Below are 16,457 nucleotides of genomic sequence, written 5' to 3' on the forward strand. Positions count from 1 at the left end.
CCAATTAGGAACTAGGGGCATGCTTTATAAAAGACAGCTTCCCCTTTGTCTGGTGGAGGCTGCCTTTCCCAAGTTTGCAAATTGTTCCCTTGAATAAAGTTTCTCCTCTTTCCATATCCCATATTGGGGACTCCTTTGTCATTAGCTTGGTGGCAACAAACTTTTGTTGATCACAACTATTTAGAAAAAACTTGAGAAGAGCTAGAGTTCTTATTTTATAGGTTTCAGGAACAGCCAGAATTTTTTGACATTATTATTAAACCTTAACCTCAAGTTGGTATAAAGCTTGAAAAGTACATTTAATATGATAATTTCATAGAACGCTCACAATTAGCATGAATGTGTATTGATGTCATTTGAATTTCATAACAGTACATCATAAATAATCACTATGATTAAATCACCCCTAATGCTTTGGTAGAGTCAGAGCAAATGATTTTAATAACTATGACTACTTATGATTACATATCTAGGTACTTATGATGAACAATTACCATGAAATTCAAATGACATAAGTCTTACATAAGCCTTCAGTTATAACAACACTAGAAGCCCACTGCATGAAAAGTCATGCACTGGAGGGGGGTGTCTCTCAGCCCGGCCTGCCCCCTCTCACAGTCCGGGAGCCCTCAGGGGCGGGAGGCAACCCGGCAATCAGGGGAAGGCGATGCCCCATCACACCTCTGCTGCTGCCACTTCCAGCAGCGCAAGCCTTGGCTGACCCTGGTTACCTGAGCCTCGAGCAGCCCTGGGTGGCTGGGCAGCTGCCATCTGAGGCTTGCCCGTGCCTGGGGCCAACCCTGGGCGGCTGGGGGGCTGAGGAGACTGGGAGACTCCAGAGGCAGGCATGCAAAGTGGCCCGACCCACCTGGGGGAAGTCCCAGCCTTGCTGCATGCCTACCACTACCACCCTGGTGGGGCTGAGGGGATTGGGTACCACCATCTTGTGGCTGTGGGCACTGCCATCTTTGAGGGTGTGGCAGTCAAATAGCATATTCCCTCCTTACTGGCTGTGGGCACTGCCATTTTTGCAATGGCATGTAGGTCAATTAGCATATTCCCTCTTTATTAGATAGGATATATGTATATACATATACATATACTAGAGCCCTGCACACGAATCCATGAGCAAGTAGCTCACTGCCACTTGTCTCAGCTGGCCACCCCACCCACTGCCACTGGTGCTCGTGGCTTGCTATCCTGTCCTCCTGTAACTCTCTACCCATTGCCCCATCCTCCTGTAGATCTCTGCCTGTTGCCCAACCCTCCTTCAGCTCTCCCTGCTCATAGGTCACTGCCCCACCTCCTGTAGCTCTCTGCAGCTAATACATTGGTTCTGACATTATGGCATCCTGGCTAATTTGTATATGATTCTCACATATGAAATTTAAAAGAGATAATAAACAATCTTGTGAGGTAAAAAAGTCATTCAAAATTATTTGTTTTTACAACTCAGGAAACCAAAGCTCAAGGTTAAATGGCATAAACATTAACCCAAGTGCACAAAATTAAAATGTATTGAGCTAACCACTGGGTATAAGTGCAAATAAGACATGGTATCTATCCTTAAGGAGCTTATGGTCCAGTAGAGAAGGCAGAAATAAACATCTACAGTATAAAATGATAAATGTACTTCTAATAATCTCTAATTATACATCAAATTTATTAATAACTAGATAATACCACTGAAACTCATTTTTCTTTTTCAGCAAGTTCAGAAAGAGATCTACTAGAGTAAAAAAGTTAAAATTGTCATTGATAATTCACTAAGTAGATCCTCAGTGAAAATATAAAATATCTTCTTAAAGGAGAAAAATGCATAAAATTTTTAAGTTCATAAGAAATAAAGTGAGTTTATAAAATGTGTTAGAAATGTAAGAAATTTGTTATAGATCTTTAATGAGGCAACTATAAATATTCTTTAATGTAATAAGGCTTACAAGAGAAATACAAACCAGAAGGTACCTCTGAGTTGTTCAGGGGTGGAGGGGGAAGGGGGGAAGTAAGACTGGATGATAACTATTTATTGTATTGGCTGAAAGCAGAAAAGTAAAAAGAGAAGTTCATGATAAAAGTAAAAGTTTAAAGATCTATTACTATCTGCTAACTGACATCCCCTAGCTTTTTCCCATACTTTTTTTCTTATTTACAATCCCCACTCTTCTAGAACTTAAAAAAGAAAAAAAGCAACTTCAATTTCCATTTCTCTTATTGGCATAATAAGCCACTTTTATTAATGGAATCAGCTATCTCAAATCATTTTTGTGAGAAATGCACTCAGCCATTCATTCAGCAGATACTTACTAAGAACTAAGTGCCAGGTCCAGTTCTAGAATCTGGATACAAAAGCAGTAAATATGGCAATATGGAGGGATGGAAGAACAGGATAACAGATGGATGAATAGGACAGGGAAGGAGGAGAAATATATAGATGTCAGGGGAATGGATTTCAATTGCACCAGAAAAATTAACTGAAATACTCAAATAGTTAACTAAATTTTCATTAAGAGTCTGTATCCATTTTCCCAAAATACAAGTGGAATAATTGATAGTTTTTTAAACTGGTTATTAGCCATGCATGGAGTGTTGGTTCCAACACCCGTTGCAGCCACCATGAGAAAAACATCATACTAGCCATCAGAGCACATTTGCCTCACATTTAGTAATAGCATATCTGTTGGGGAAGAATAGAGGAGGGCTCAAGAGAATATTTATGTTGAGTAAAGTTATCACTAAACATACCTTTCATTTAAAAAGAAGCTCTTGTGAGGATTTAGATTTTGACAAGATTCTAGGCTGTCACCAGATGATGAAGAAAGCTGCTCTGATTGCAAGTTGTCTGTATCACCCAAAGTGGCCTCAGTTACAGGAGAGGTCTTTATGTATTTTCTTCCTAAATCCGTTCCCAGGACATTCGTCAATATAACTCTGGGTATCCTGTCACACAAAATAACAAACACTGTTCTGTACTGAAGTCTGCAGTAACAAATATATTCTAAGAGGTTGAATTTTCAAACATTTTCATCTTAATACAAGTGAGCTATAAGAACTATACCACCCTAGAAATCAACCTGTAAATATTCAAAATTTTGGATATTTTGGATACTCTTTTTTGTTTGTTTATTTCTAAAAGTACTTGTGTCTTATTAATTTGCATAGATTACCCTACTACTACAATGGCTTTAACTGTGATATTGGCTGCTATTGGGGTGCTTAAAATTTTAAACAATTTTTCTCAAAAAATGCTTTCTTTCTCTTTTACAGTCATTATTAAAAATACAGGCCCTCACTGGTGTGGCTCAGTTGTTTGAGTGTTGTCTCATGCACCGAAAGTTCGCCAATTCTATTCCCTATCAGAACATGTGCCCAGGTTGTGGGTTGATCCCTGGTTGGGGTGTGTGCAAGAGGCAACAGATCAATGTTTCTCTCTCTCTCCTTCTCCCTTCCTCTCTCCTCTAAAACCAACTAAAAAATCTTAGCTTTTAAAAAAAAACACATTACTACAAACCAGTTCAAGAAATCATTATTCTCGCCAAAACCAGTTTGGCTCAGTGGTAGAGCGTTGGTCTGCAGACTGAAAAGTCCCAGGTTCGATTCCAGTGAGGGGCATGTACGTTGGTTGCGGGCACATCCCCGGTATGGGGTGTGCAAGAGGCAGCTGGTTGATGTTTCTCTCTCATCGATGTTTCTAGCTCTCTATATCTCTCCCTTCCTCTCTGTAAAAAATCAATAAAATATATTTTTTTAAAAGAAATCATTATTCTTTTCATTAAACATAAAGGTCCTTGATAAGAAATTATATACTTGTAATTGGCAAATGACAAATGCTAAATCCAACAAGAAAGGCACCATTCAGATTGCAACTATGATAATGAGAGATGCCATAAGTAAAACAGCACATATACTGGTGGTAATATATATATTTTTATATAATAGCATCAAGGAAATAGTTGGTATACATTTAGAAAATTAAAGTGTATTTTTAAAGCTTAAAAAGATTTTAATTGGAGGGTTCATATTGAATGTACTATGTAACCTTAGTATCTTCTTAAACAGAAGAATATAATCTTCTGGTTAGCCAGTTTTATTATGAACAACTGATGTACTTTGCTACACTACACTGATGCCCTCAAGGCTACTATATGGCCCTCAATTGATTGGCCCAAGCAAAATTATTATAGTTTTTTAATTTCTATTACTGTATTTTTTAAGTTTTCATGTCACTGTTATCAATATGTCATTAGCAGCGCTTTAATGATTCTTTATGAGAAACAACAGATTAATACTTGGAAAGGTCAAAGTACTTTTAAGTTAAAAATGTGACCTGCCTTATACTTTATTATATTTACTGTAGTACTTAGAGAAATACTCTATTTTTACTACCGTGTTTCCCAGAAAATAAGGCATCCTCCAAAAATAAGACCTAGCTCATGGAAAGATAAGACATCCCCTGAAAATAAGACCTAGCGCAACTTTGGGAGAAAAAATTAATATAAGACACTGTCTTATTTTTGGGGAAACAGGGTACATAGGGACACTATGTTCTTTTCACAATGTTCAAAACAGCATAGAATTTCAGATCTCAGGAGAACTTTAAAATAATTTGGTTGCCGAAACCGGTTTGGCTCAGTGGATAGAGCATCAGCCTGAGGACTCCGGTCAAGGGCATGTACAGCTGGTTGATGTTTCTCATCGATACTTCTAACTCTCTATATCTCTCCCTTCCTCTCTGTGAAAAATCAGTAAAATACCCAAAACCAGTTTGGCTCAGTGGGCAGACTGAAAGGTCCCAGGTTCGATTTCGGTCAAGGGCATGTACCTTGGTTGCAGCCACATCCCCAGTGGGGTGTGTGCAGAAGGCAGCTGATCCATGTTTCTCTCCCATCGATGTTTCTAATTCTCTATCCCTCTCCCTTCCTCTCTGTAAAAAATCAATAAAATATATTTTTAAAATAAAAATAAATAATTTTGTTTTCTCTTAACTTCAAACATGAAGAACTGAAAGTCAGAAAATTTAAGTACTTGCCATGTATAAGTAACTCTTCCTAGTAGAAGAATCTGAACCTATTTTTTTTTGGTTTTTTATTTTACTCGATTACACAGTCTGTATCCACGATACTAACATGCCAAAGGGTTCAGATAACTAAGCTTTTCTATCAATAAATACTTCAAGAAACCTTTTAAAATATCCATTTTTATTAAAACCACCACAAAAAGTATTATAATAATTATTATATTGTATTTATGATCTAAAAACAGAAATAGTAAATAGTACAACACCTGAACTCAGAGTTTAAGTGAAGAAAGAAGGGAAAGGAACTCTGTCACCTAATACAACACTTACTGTGAGGAGGGGAGGGAGAGACATTCTCCTACCTCCTTGCATGATTAAATCTCTAAGGATCCCATTTATTATTGTCTGGTTTGTATATCTGATGCCTGATAGAACCCTCCTTAAACAAATGGATTTGAAATGGGAATAGGGACAATAAAGGACCAGTAATGAGTCTCAAGATTTCTTTTACCTGACCTCACACTAGAAATCGCTATAAAATTAATTGTTAAAGAAAACTTGCCTCGCTGGTTTGTTTCAGTAGATAAACATCAGCATGAGAACTGAAGAGTCCTGGGTTCAATTCCGGTTAAGAGGACATGTTGGGTTGCAGACATGTGCAGGAGGCAGCTGACCAATGATTCTCTCTCATTATTGATGTTTCTCTCTCTTTCTCCCTCCTGCCTTCCCTCCCTCTCCCTTCCTCTCTGAAATCAATAAAAATGTATTTAAAAAATAAAACTCAACTGTGGTTCTCAATACTTTAGAAAAAATACAAGGATATTAGTAGAGAAAATTTTATTCAGTTTAGAACTATCCTTTTCTAGATAAATATTACAGTGTAAATAAAACTGTACTTTAATAAATAAGAGAATCTAAAATGCAACACACTGATGTACTGAGGGGGGAGATTAAACAATGAACTTATAGGCATTCTAGAGACCCAGTGCACGAATTCATGCACAAGTGGGATCCAGCAGGCCCGCCCCAATCAGGGCTGATTGGGCTGGGCCGGCCGGGGGGAGGGGCTGTGGACAGTTGGCCAGCCAGTCCCACCCCCTGGTCCAATTCCTTATTAAACTCCTGGTCAAGGGAACAATTTGCATATTAGCCTTTTATTATATAGGATATGCATAGCCCTATATAGTTTGGGAAAGACCTGCGGAGGGGAAATAAAAGACTGTATAATTACAAAAGACTTTTACTACAGAAGAAATAAAAGATAAAATATAATTAACATTTAAAAAAAGAAACGAGAGAAACTGATATACTAAATTGGTTATTCATTTTAAGAACTATATTTAAAAATTTGTGCACAGAGAGTGGGTTCTCTCAGCCCAGCCTACCTCCTCTCCAACTGGGCACGCTGTGGGATCAGGCCTAAACTGGCAGTCAGACATTCCCTCTCTTAATCTGGGACCACTGGCTAACCAGTAACTTGCCTGCCTGCCTGCCTGCCTGATCACCCCTAATGGCCTTTGCCTGCCTGATTGCCCCTAACCCCTCTTCCTGCCTGCTTGATTGCCCTTAACCTCTCTGCCTATCTGCCTGATGCCCCCAACTGCCCACCCCTGGTGGCCTGATCACCCTAACTACCCTTCCCTGCTAACCTGATCTCACCCCCAACTGCCCTCACCTGCAGGCCTGATCTCACTGCCAACTGTCCTCCCCTGATGGCCAATTTAGTTCTGATTGGTCAGTTTCTATGCCAGTCAGCATCAAAAGCTCTGCCTCCTAGGCAGCCATTGGCTCCTCACAGTTCACCCAGATTTGGTTCTGATTGGTTGCTTTCTATGCCAGTCAGTGTCTTTGGACCTACCTCCAGGCCTGATCAGAGAGGCAGGGCTGATCAGCAGCCCCCGAGGAGGACTGGAGAGAAATGGAGGTGCGGCTGCTGGCAAAGTCCAGAGAGAAAGAGAAAGGCAACAGCTGATCAACAGCTGCCACAGAGGCTGCAGATCAGACCCTGCCTCTCTCTCCAAGCCTCTCTCTGGGCCTGATCCGCAGCCCACTCAACAGTCAGTGCTACTTCATTGAGCCCACACAGGTGGCAGTCAGTGCTGATTTCCGGTGTTCGGTCAAGCCTTCAGTCAGTCATTACAGACCCTGTGTTTTTATATATTAGGATGATCCCCTATCATACCAAATTCTAAAATATGACTCACAATAAAAATATTCAGAAATTATAATATTTAAGTAAAGGGAACATTTGGGATATATAAAGAAACACATCAAAGAAATGTCAGCTATCATTTAGTATCCCTTTTAAATGTCTGACTATAGTATGTTTAAATTTGTTTTAAACTATTAAGTCCCTAAAAAAGCTGTCTCTTTAAATAGGAAAGCTATTGTCCATAAAGATTAGTCCTATACAAAGTGTTAAATATAATCTACAACAATAACAAAAAGTACAAATATGAGCAAGGAAAGGTTGAATTTTTAAAGATTATGATTCTCTTCTGAATAATAAGTCATCCTATTCTTATAAGGTTTGTTTTTTAACCGGACAACCAAGGGGTCTGGGCTACCTGTCACTACTTGTGTCAATTAAGCAGAAACAGGGCTGAATCATATATAAGTGTTTATTCCAATAATGCAGGCAGTATGGAAAAGCTGCAGGTCATCCACAAAAATCTGCTCTGTACCCCACCATAGCCAGCTGCTTATATTGGGTAGAAGTACAAAGATTAAGTAGGAAAGTAGCAATTACAAATATGGGCACAGGATAATCATTAACAGTTACAAATCATGTGGGCTGGGGAGAGTAGTGTCACAGGAGGATTGGTGCCTCCGGGCACCATGGGACCACATTACAGATAATAGGAGATGGCAGTTGTAAAGAATAGGTGCCCCTGGACTAAATGGTTTCTGCCACAAGGTTGTATATCTCTCCATAATGATAGGCAGTTCTCAGAAATAGGATGGACTGCATTACTATGTTAATTCCCATTCATAGGGCATACAACTCTCAGCAATGTTAAAATGTCCTTTCTCTAATTAGAATAGAACCATCATGATTAAAAGAGCATGATTAATATTTCTTATAACTGTAGCTTGTCCCCAATATTCAATTTATGCCCCTAACAGTTTGATTGCTAGATTTTTAAAGAAAGTAACAGTAGTCAGCCAGTGTGGGTGGTTGAGCATCAACCCATAAATCGGAAGGTCACTATCAGAGCACATGCCTGGGTTATGGGCTTGATCCCCAGTAGTGGGTGTACAGGAGGCAGCCAATCGATGCATCATCGATGTTTCTATCCCTCTCTCCCTCTCCCTTCCTCTCTCTGAAATAAATTTTACAAAAAGAAGGGAGGGAGGGAGGGAGGAAGGGAACCAAAGAGATATGAAAAAATAACTCTGTCAGAGAAATAAGACCTTTTAAGATGAACAAATAGCTCAAAGCCTTTCCTAGGAGAAAAATTTTTCAAAATTTACCCAAAAATCATTTGAAAAGATTATATACCAAACTGTAGTAGAATCTGCATCTTTAAAGCACAAGAGCCCTAGAGGGCCTCTGAAGCTATCAGAAGGTTCAAGGAACTATCTCAGTATGTCTACCACAGTATGCCTTTCAATTAAAAAAATCACTCAATTAGAACAAATTCCACAAGGAAAAAATGTAAAGTAAAATACCTAAAGGGTTAATGAAGTAGACATCATATAAATATATTTATGACAAAGTCTAAATCTTACTTTACTTATAAAAAAGAAATTAAAGTGAAAAGCAGGATAGCAAAAGAATTAAGAGTAAGCGTGTATTTTTTTTTTTAATCTTTATTGTTGAGATTATTACAGATGTTCATCTTCCCCTTCCCAGCCCATGGTTTCCACCACACCCCAGACCCACGCCACCCTATTGTCTGTGTCCATAGATCACATGTGTCAAACACAAGGCCCGCAGGCCAAATCCAGCCCGCCAGGCCTTGCAATGTGGCCCGCACCGCGCTGTCATCACTGCACTCCGCTGTCAGTTTACGACATTGTCAGTTTATGACTGTTCAGTAAACCATTCGGCCCGCGATTTAGGCTGGATTTTAGATTTTGGCCCCTTCTCTGATTGAGTTCACACCCCTACCATAGATAATGAATAGATGAATATAAGATCTTTGTTTAATCTCTTTCCGTACCCGCTCACCCCCTTCACTCTGAGAATCGTCAGTTTGTTCCATTTTCATGCCCCTGATTCTATTTCATTCACCAGTTTATTCTGTTTATCAGATTTTTTTATTCACTTGATTTTTAGATTCCCTTGTTGATAGATATGTATGTGTTGTCACTTTGTTGTTCATATTTTTTATCTTTATCTTTTTTTTCTTCCTCCTCCTCTTAAAGAATACTCTTCAGCATTTCATATAATCCTGGTTTGGTGGTGATGAACTCCTTTAGCTTTTTCTTGCCTGTGAAGCTCTTTATCTGACCTTCAATTCTAAATTACAGCTTTGCTGAGTAGAGTAATCTTGTTTGTAGGTTCTTGCTATTCATCACTTTGAATATTTCTTGCCACTCCCTCTGGCCTGCATAGTTTCTGTTGAGAAATCAGCTGACAGTCGTATGGGCACTCCCTTGTAGGTAACTAATTGTTTTTCTCTTGCTGCTTTTAAGATTCTTTGTCTTTCGCTTTTGGCATTTTAATTATGATGGGAGTTGGTGTGGTCCTCTTTGGATTCCTCTTGCTTGGGGTTCTCTGTCCTTCCTGGACTTGTAAGTCTATTTCTTTCACCATGTAGGGGAAGTTTTCTGTCATTATTTCTTCAAATAGGTTTTCAATATCTTGCTCTCTCTCTTCTGGCACCTCCATAATTTGGATGTTGTTATGCTTGAAGTTGTCCTAGACGCTAATTATACTATCTTCATACTTTTTGATTCTTTTTTCTTTTTGCTCTTCTGGTTGGGTGTTTTTTACTTCCCCATATTTAAAATCACTGATTTGATTCTTGAGATCCTCTAGTCCAGCAGTTGCCAACCTTTCAGACCTCACAGACCACCAGTAGTCTGCGGACCAACGGTTGGCAACCACTACTCTAGTCAACTGTTGAATCCCTGTATATTATTCTTTATTTCAGTCAGTGTATGCTTAATTTCTGACTCGTACTTTTCCTCTTTTCTTTTTGGCATTCTCACTAAGATACTTGAAAATCTCACTAAGTTCCTTGGAGGTTTCTAGAAAATTATTGAGTACCCTTATAACTGTGGTTTTGAACTCTGTCACCAGTAGTTTGCTTTCTTCCATTTATTTCATTCGTTACTTCTTTGTCTCCACATTTTGGCTGCTTCCCTGTATTTGTTTCTATGCATTGGGTAGCTGTTAAATCTCCTTGAGTTGATAGAGTGGCCCTGTGTAGTAGGTGCCCTATAGAGCCCAGTGGCTCAGACTCACTTTTGGTGCACCCCTTTGTGGCAGTGAGCAGTTTTGTTGTAATTGAGTCTTAACTGCTGTTGGTGTCACTGGGAAGAATTGATCTCCAGGCCAATTGGCTATGGGGACCAACTACAACTACAGTGGGAGAGCTGCTATGCAGGAGACACCCTTATGTAGCAGAACTTGTTTCAGTGTGGGTTTGGTGCGCACAGATTCTGCCCCTTGAGTGTGGCGCTCATGGATGTGAAGGGTTATAATCCAGAACGGTATCACACTGACCACTGGGTACACTGGCTCTTGGGTCTCCAGGGAGGTGCAAAGTCAGCCACTGCCTGGCACCACCCAGCAGAAGCTACAGAGAGATCTGCAGATCCTCCTCTTTGTATCAGGTTTGGAAATGCCCAGACAAGGCCCAGCTGTGAAGCAAGGCAGGCTGATGCTGGTGCCAGGTCTTGGACCTTTTATTGATAGCTTTGAAGCTTCCTGACCCAGCTTTAACTTGTTTGACAGATTTTAGGCTAAGAAAAGACAGACTATACATATGCATACCACTGCGCACAAATTGGCCTGGAGGTCAATTCTTCCCAGTGACACCATCAGCAGTTAAAGACTCAATTACAACAAAACTGTGCTCACTGCCACAAAGGGGTACACCAAAAGCTTCCACCTCTGGTGATTGGTGAGTCTGAGCCATTGGTTGTAAATTGGGTGGGGTGAGGTCCTAGGGAATCACCAGGGCAGAGCAAACAGAAATGGCTGCCAGTCAGCCCTGTACTGGGGAGGTCTCAGCATGGGAACAATGACTGTTGCAAGCACCTCCATCTGGAAGAAAGCTGCTCCCGAGTTCCTGCCCTGACGCCAGACAGTCCAGTTTCTCCCTGTGTGTGTCTGGGTCCCCTAGAGCCTCGCCCAGCAGTGGAGCTCAGAGGAAATAGGAGTTTGTAAATGCAGTTTGTGGTGCCAGCCTTTTAAGGGGATCAGCTAGGTTTCCAGCAGCCTCTGTGCCAGCCCAATCCACACTGGTTTTTACAGTCCTTAGTTCTTACTGCCCATAGGGACCTCTTTCCCTAGCTCTGGAACCCTGGGCTAGGGGCTGGGACTCTTTGCTCCTCCAAGTGACCTCCGCAGAGGTGATCTCCCTCCTGATTAAAAAGCGACACAGCCAAAACCAGTTTGGCTCAGTGGATAGAACGTCAGCCTGCAGACAGAAAGGTCCGGTCAAGAGCACGTACCTTGGTTGTGGGGGATGTGCAGGAGGCAGATGATTGATGTTTCTCTCTCATCAATGTTTCTCTCTATCTCCCTTCCTCGCTGTAAAAGAATCAATAAAATATATAATAATTAATTAATTAATTAATTAATTAATTAAAAGTGGCACAGCTGAGTTACAGACCAGCCTGTTCCGTGCCTCTGCAGCTCTTACCAGTCTCAGTATGCTTTCTTCTTTACTTCTCTTATTGTAGTACTTCCACTCAGCCAACTTTCCGATGGTTCTGGATGATGGTTGTTCTGTATTTTAGTTGTAATTTTGATGTGGTTGTGGGAGGCAGCAAGTACAGGTGTTTACCTATGCCACTATCTTGGTTCTCCCTTTAGCATTTCTTGCAGTGCTGGTTTGGTGGTGATGAACTCCTTTAGCTCCTTTTTTTTGGTGGGTAGGGGGATCTGGGGAGCTCTTTATTTCTCCACCTATTTTTAATGATTGCCTTACTGAATATAGTAACCTTAGTTTCAGATCCTTGCTTTTCTTTGCCTTGAATACTTGATGCCATTCTCTTCTGGCCTGTAGAGTTTCTGATGAGAAATCAGCTGACAGCCTTATTGGAGCTCCTTTATAGGTAACAAATTGCTTTTCTCTTGCTGCCTTTAAGATTCTCTCTTTGTCTTTAATTTTTGGCATTTTAATTTTGACACATCTGGCCATATACCTGTTTGGGTTCTTCTTGCTTGGGACTCTCTTGACTTCTGGACTTGTGTGACTTTTTTCTTTCCCCAGGTTAGTGAAGTTTTCTGCTATTATTTCTTCAAACACGTTCTCTATCCCTTGCTCATTTTCATCCCCTTCTGGCATCCTGTTATGCAAACATTGTTATTTTTCATGTTGTCCCTCAGCTCCCTTAAGCTGTCCTTCTGTTTTATAATTGTTTTTCCCTGAGACTCTTTTGAAAAGCATAATGATAATTCTATCAGTCCCCTCATTTAACCTGTCCTTTTTCAGATAAACTGCAATGTTTCATCTAGTAAAAAGAATAGTTTTTTCTCACCAGGAAGTGTTAGTAGCTAGATTATGTGTTCATGAAATTTAAATATAAAGAAAGAGTCCCAATAAGATTCTAATTTGTTTTTTACTCTGTGTGTCTGCTCTTTTGTATAAACTACCAGCCAATAGAGAACTTTTTATCAGAGCTCTAGGTTTTGTAAATTTAACTTGTTCAATGTGAACGAATCACTTTGTTTTCAGACTTGTTCCTATATCTTCTTCCTGTCTGAGTATATGACTCCTCTGTACACTGTTGTTCAAATTAGGACTTTGTTATTGTCCTGATTCTAATTTCTTCTTTACCCTTCATATCCAGTCATTAATCATGTCTAGTTAATTTTACCTTCTATGTCTCAAAATTATCTCCTTTTCATGTTTATTTTCACTGTCTCAGTTCAAACCCTAATGACTTTGTGTCTTTATTAATACCATAGTTAACTGGGTAGGGCTTTCTGTACAAAGTCTTTTTCTTCTTAGTTATTTCCCTATATTGTTGCCTATATTGTATTCATTTTAAAAGCAAATATAAATTGCCCTACCTATCAAGTTTGGTGCAGTAGATAGAATATTGGCCTGTGGTTATATTGGTCCTGGGTTCGATTCCAATCAAGAGTAAATGCATGGGTTGCACACTCAATAGCTAGTAGGTGGCATGTAGGAGGCAGCCAATCAATGATTCTCTTATCACTGATGTTTCTATTTCTCTCACCCTCTCCCTTCCATTCTGAAGTCAATAAAAACATAATTTATAAATAAGTAAATAAATAAATGACGCATTGGATCAGATGGATTTAACTGACATTTATATAATATTTCACCCCAAAGCTACAGAATATACATTTCTCTCAAGTGCACATGGGTCATTCTCAAACATACATAACATGTTAAGACACAAAACAAGTGTCTCTACAAGTTCAAGAAGATTGAAATTATATTAAGCATCTTCTCGATCACAGTTTAATGAAAATAGCTATCAACTACAGTAAAAACAACCAAAGCATTCAAACAGATAGAGGCTAAATAGCACGTTATTAAACAATGAATGGGTTACCAAAGAGAACAAAGAAGAAATTTAAAAACATTCAGGAAACAGATTAAAATAAAATACAACACTTCAAAATCTATGGGACATAGTGAAAGCTGTCCTGAGAGGGAAGTTCATAGTACTACGGGCCTAACCCAAAAAACAAGAAAATTTTGGAAATAAATTATCTAACCCTACAACTTAAAGAACTACAAAGAGAGCAACAAGTAAAGCCCAGAGTAAGCAGAATGAAAGAAATAATAAAGATCAGAGTGGAAATAAATAACATAAAGACCAAATAAATACAAGAGATTGTTCTGTAAAAGGATAAACAAGATTGATGAACCTCTAGCCAGGCTCACCAAGAAGCAAAACAAGAGGTCATAAATAAACAAAATCAGAAATGAAAGAGGAAAAATAACAACAGACCCCACAGAAATACAAAGGATTGTTAAAAAATACTATGAACAACTCTATTCCAACAAACTGGACAACCTGGAGGAAATAGACATCCTCCTACAAAAATACAACCTTCCAAAACTCAATCAGGAAGAATCTAAACATCTCAATAGGCCAATAACTATGGAAGAAATTGAAGCAGTCATCAAAAATCTTCCAGCAAACAAAAGCTCAGGGACAAATGGCTTCACATGGGGAGTTTTACCAAATATTCAGGGAAGAACTAAAACCTATCCTCCTCAGACTATTCCAAAAAATTCAAGAGGAAGGAATGCTTCCAAGCTCCTTCTATGAAGCCAGCATCACCCTAATACCAAAACCAGAAAAAGACAATACAATGAAAGAGAATTACAGGCCAATATCCCTCATAAACACAGATGCCAAAATTCTAGCAAATCAGATCCAGCAGTACATCAGAAAGATCATATACCATGACCAAGTAGGATTTATCCCAGGGATGCAAGGATGATACAGCATCCACAAACCAATAAACATGATACATTACATAAACAAATTGAGAGATAAAAATCACATAGTCATATCAATTGATGCAGAAAAAGCAATTAACAAAATCCAACACCCGCCGAAACCAGTTTGGCTCAATGGATAGAGTGTCGGCCTGTGAACTGAAAGGTCCCGGGTTCGATTCCAGTCAAGGGTATGTACCTTGGTTGCGGGCACATCCCCAGTAGGGGGTGTGCAAGAGGCAGCTGATCGATGATTCTCTGTCATCGATGTTTCTAACTCTCTATCTCTCTCTCTCTTCCTCTCTGTAAAAAAATCAATAAAATATATATATTTTTTTAAATCCAACACCCTTTCTTGATAAAAACTCTCAGCAAGGTGGGAATAAAAGGATCATAACTCAATATAATAAAATCCATCTATATTAAACCCACAGCCAACATCATATTTAATGAGCAAAAACTAAAATCATTTCCCCTAAGAACAGGACTAAGACAGGGATGCCCACTCTCACCACTCCTGTTCAACATAGCACTGGAAGTATTAGCCATTGCAATTAGACGAGGAGAAGAAATAAAAGGCATCCAAATTGGAAAAGTAGAAGTAAAGCTGTCCTTATCTGCAGATGACATGATATTCTACATACAAAACCTGAAAGACTTCATCAAAAACTATTAAACTTAATAAATGAATTTGGCAATGTAGCAGGATACAAAATTAACACCAAGAAATCTATGGTATTTCTATACAATAATAGTGAACTTACAGAAAGAGAGACTAAAAAATCAATCCCATTTACCATCGCACCAAAAAAATTAAGATACCTAGGAACAAACTTAACCAAGGAGGTAAAAGACCTATATGCGGAAAACTATAGGTTCCATATGGAGATAGTGGGGTATTAAAGTCTCCTACTATGATTGTATTGTATTTTTTTTTTTCCTGAAAAAGAGACAGAGGAAAATATAAACAGATGGAAGAATATACCATGTTCATGGATGGTAGAATCAACATCATTAAAATATCCATACTACCCAAAGCAATCTGTAGAGTTAATGCACTCCCCATTAAAATAACAAAGGCATATTTCACAGACTTAGAAAGAATTCTCCAAAAATTCATCTGCAATAAAAAAAGACCCTGAATAGCCACAGCAATCCTAAGAAAGAAGAACAAAGTAGGTGGGATCTCAATACCAGATTTCAAGCTGTATTACAAGGCCATTGTTCTCAAAACAGCCTGGTACTGGCACAAGAACAGACATATAGACCAATGGAATAGAATAAAGAACCCAGAAATTGACCCAAACCACTATGCTCAATTAATATTTGACAAAGGAGGCATGAACATACAATGGAGTAAAAACAGTCTCTTCAATAAAAGGTGTTGGAAAAATTGGACAGATACATGCAAAAAAATGAAACTAGATCATCAACTTGCACCATATACTAAAATAAACTCAAATTGGATAAAGGACTTAAATATAAGATGGGAAACCATAAAAATACTAGAAAAGTCCATAGGCAGAGAAATCTCAGACATATGCTGAAGCAATTTCTTCACTGATACCACTCCTAGGGCAATAGAAGCTAAAGAGAAAATAAACAAATGGAACTACATCAAAATAAAAAGCTTCTTTACAGCAAAAGAAACCATAAAACAAAACAACAATGAAGTCCACTGAAAATAGAAACACCAATCAGAATGGATGACATATTTGCAAATGTTATCACTGATAAAGGTTTAATCTCCAACATCTACAGGGAATTTATACAACTTAATAAAAGGAAGATAAATAATCCAATTTAAAAATGGGCAATGGACCTAAATAGAATAT

At 38.8% G+C, this 16,457-nt stretch overlaps 1 protein-coding gene across 9 annotated transcripts in view; it reads right to left on the reverse strand.

Annotated features, from left to right (window-relative positions):
* SENP7 (SUMO specific peptidase 7) overlaps nt 1–16,457 on the reverse strand; it is a 143,378-nt gene that overhangs the window by 70,921 nt on the left and 56,000 nt on the right. For 6 of the 9 annotated variants that reach the window (XM_084875444.1, XM_084875449.1, XM_084875446.1 and 3 more), the window contains one exon: nt 2,743–2,937. The exons of the other annotated variants lie outside the window; for them this stretch is intronic. In XM_084875444.1, the coding sequence (XP_084731570.1) occupies nt 2,743–2,937 (195 nt within the window). The remainder of the gene's footprint in view (nt 1–2,742; nt 2,938–16,457) is intronic. 9 annotated transcript variants of the gene reach the window in all.

The sequence above is a fragment of the Pipistrellus hanaki genome (genome assembly GCF_964339955.1).
Source record: "Pipistrellus hanaki genome assembly, chromosome: 2".
Lineage (NCBI taxonomy): Eukaryota > Metazoa > Chordata > Mammalia > Chiroptera > Vespertilionidae > Pipistrellus > Pipistrellus hanaki.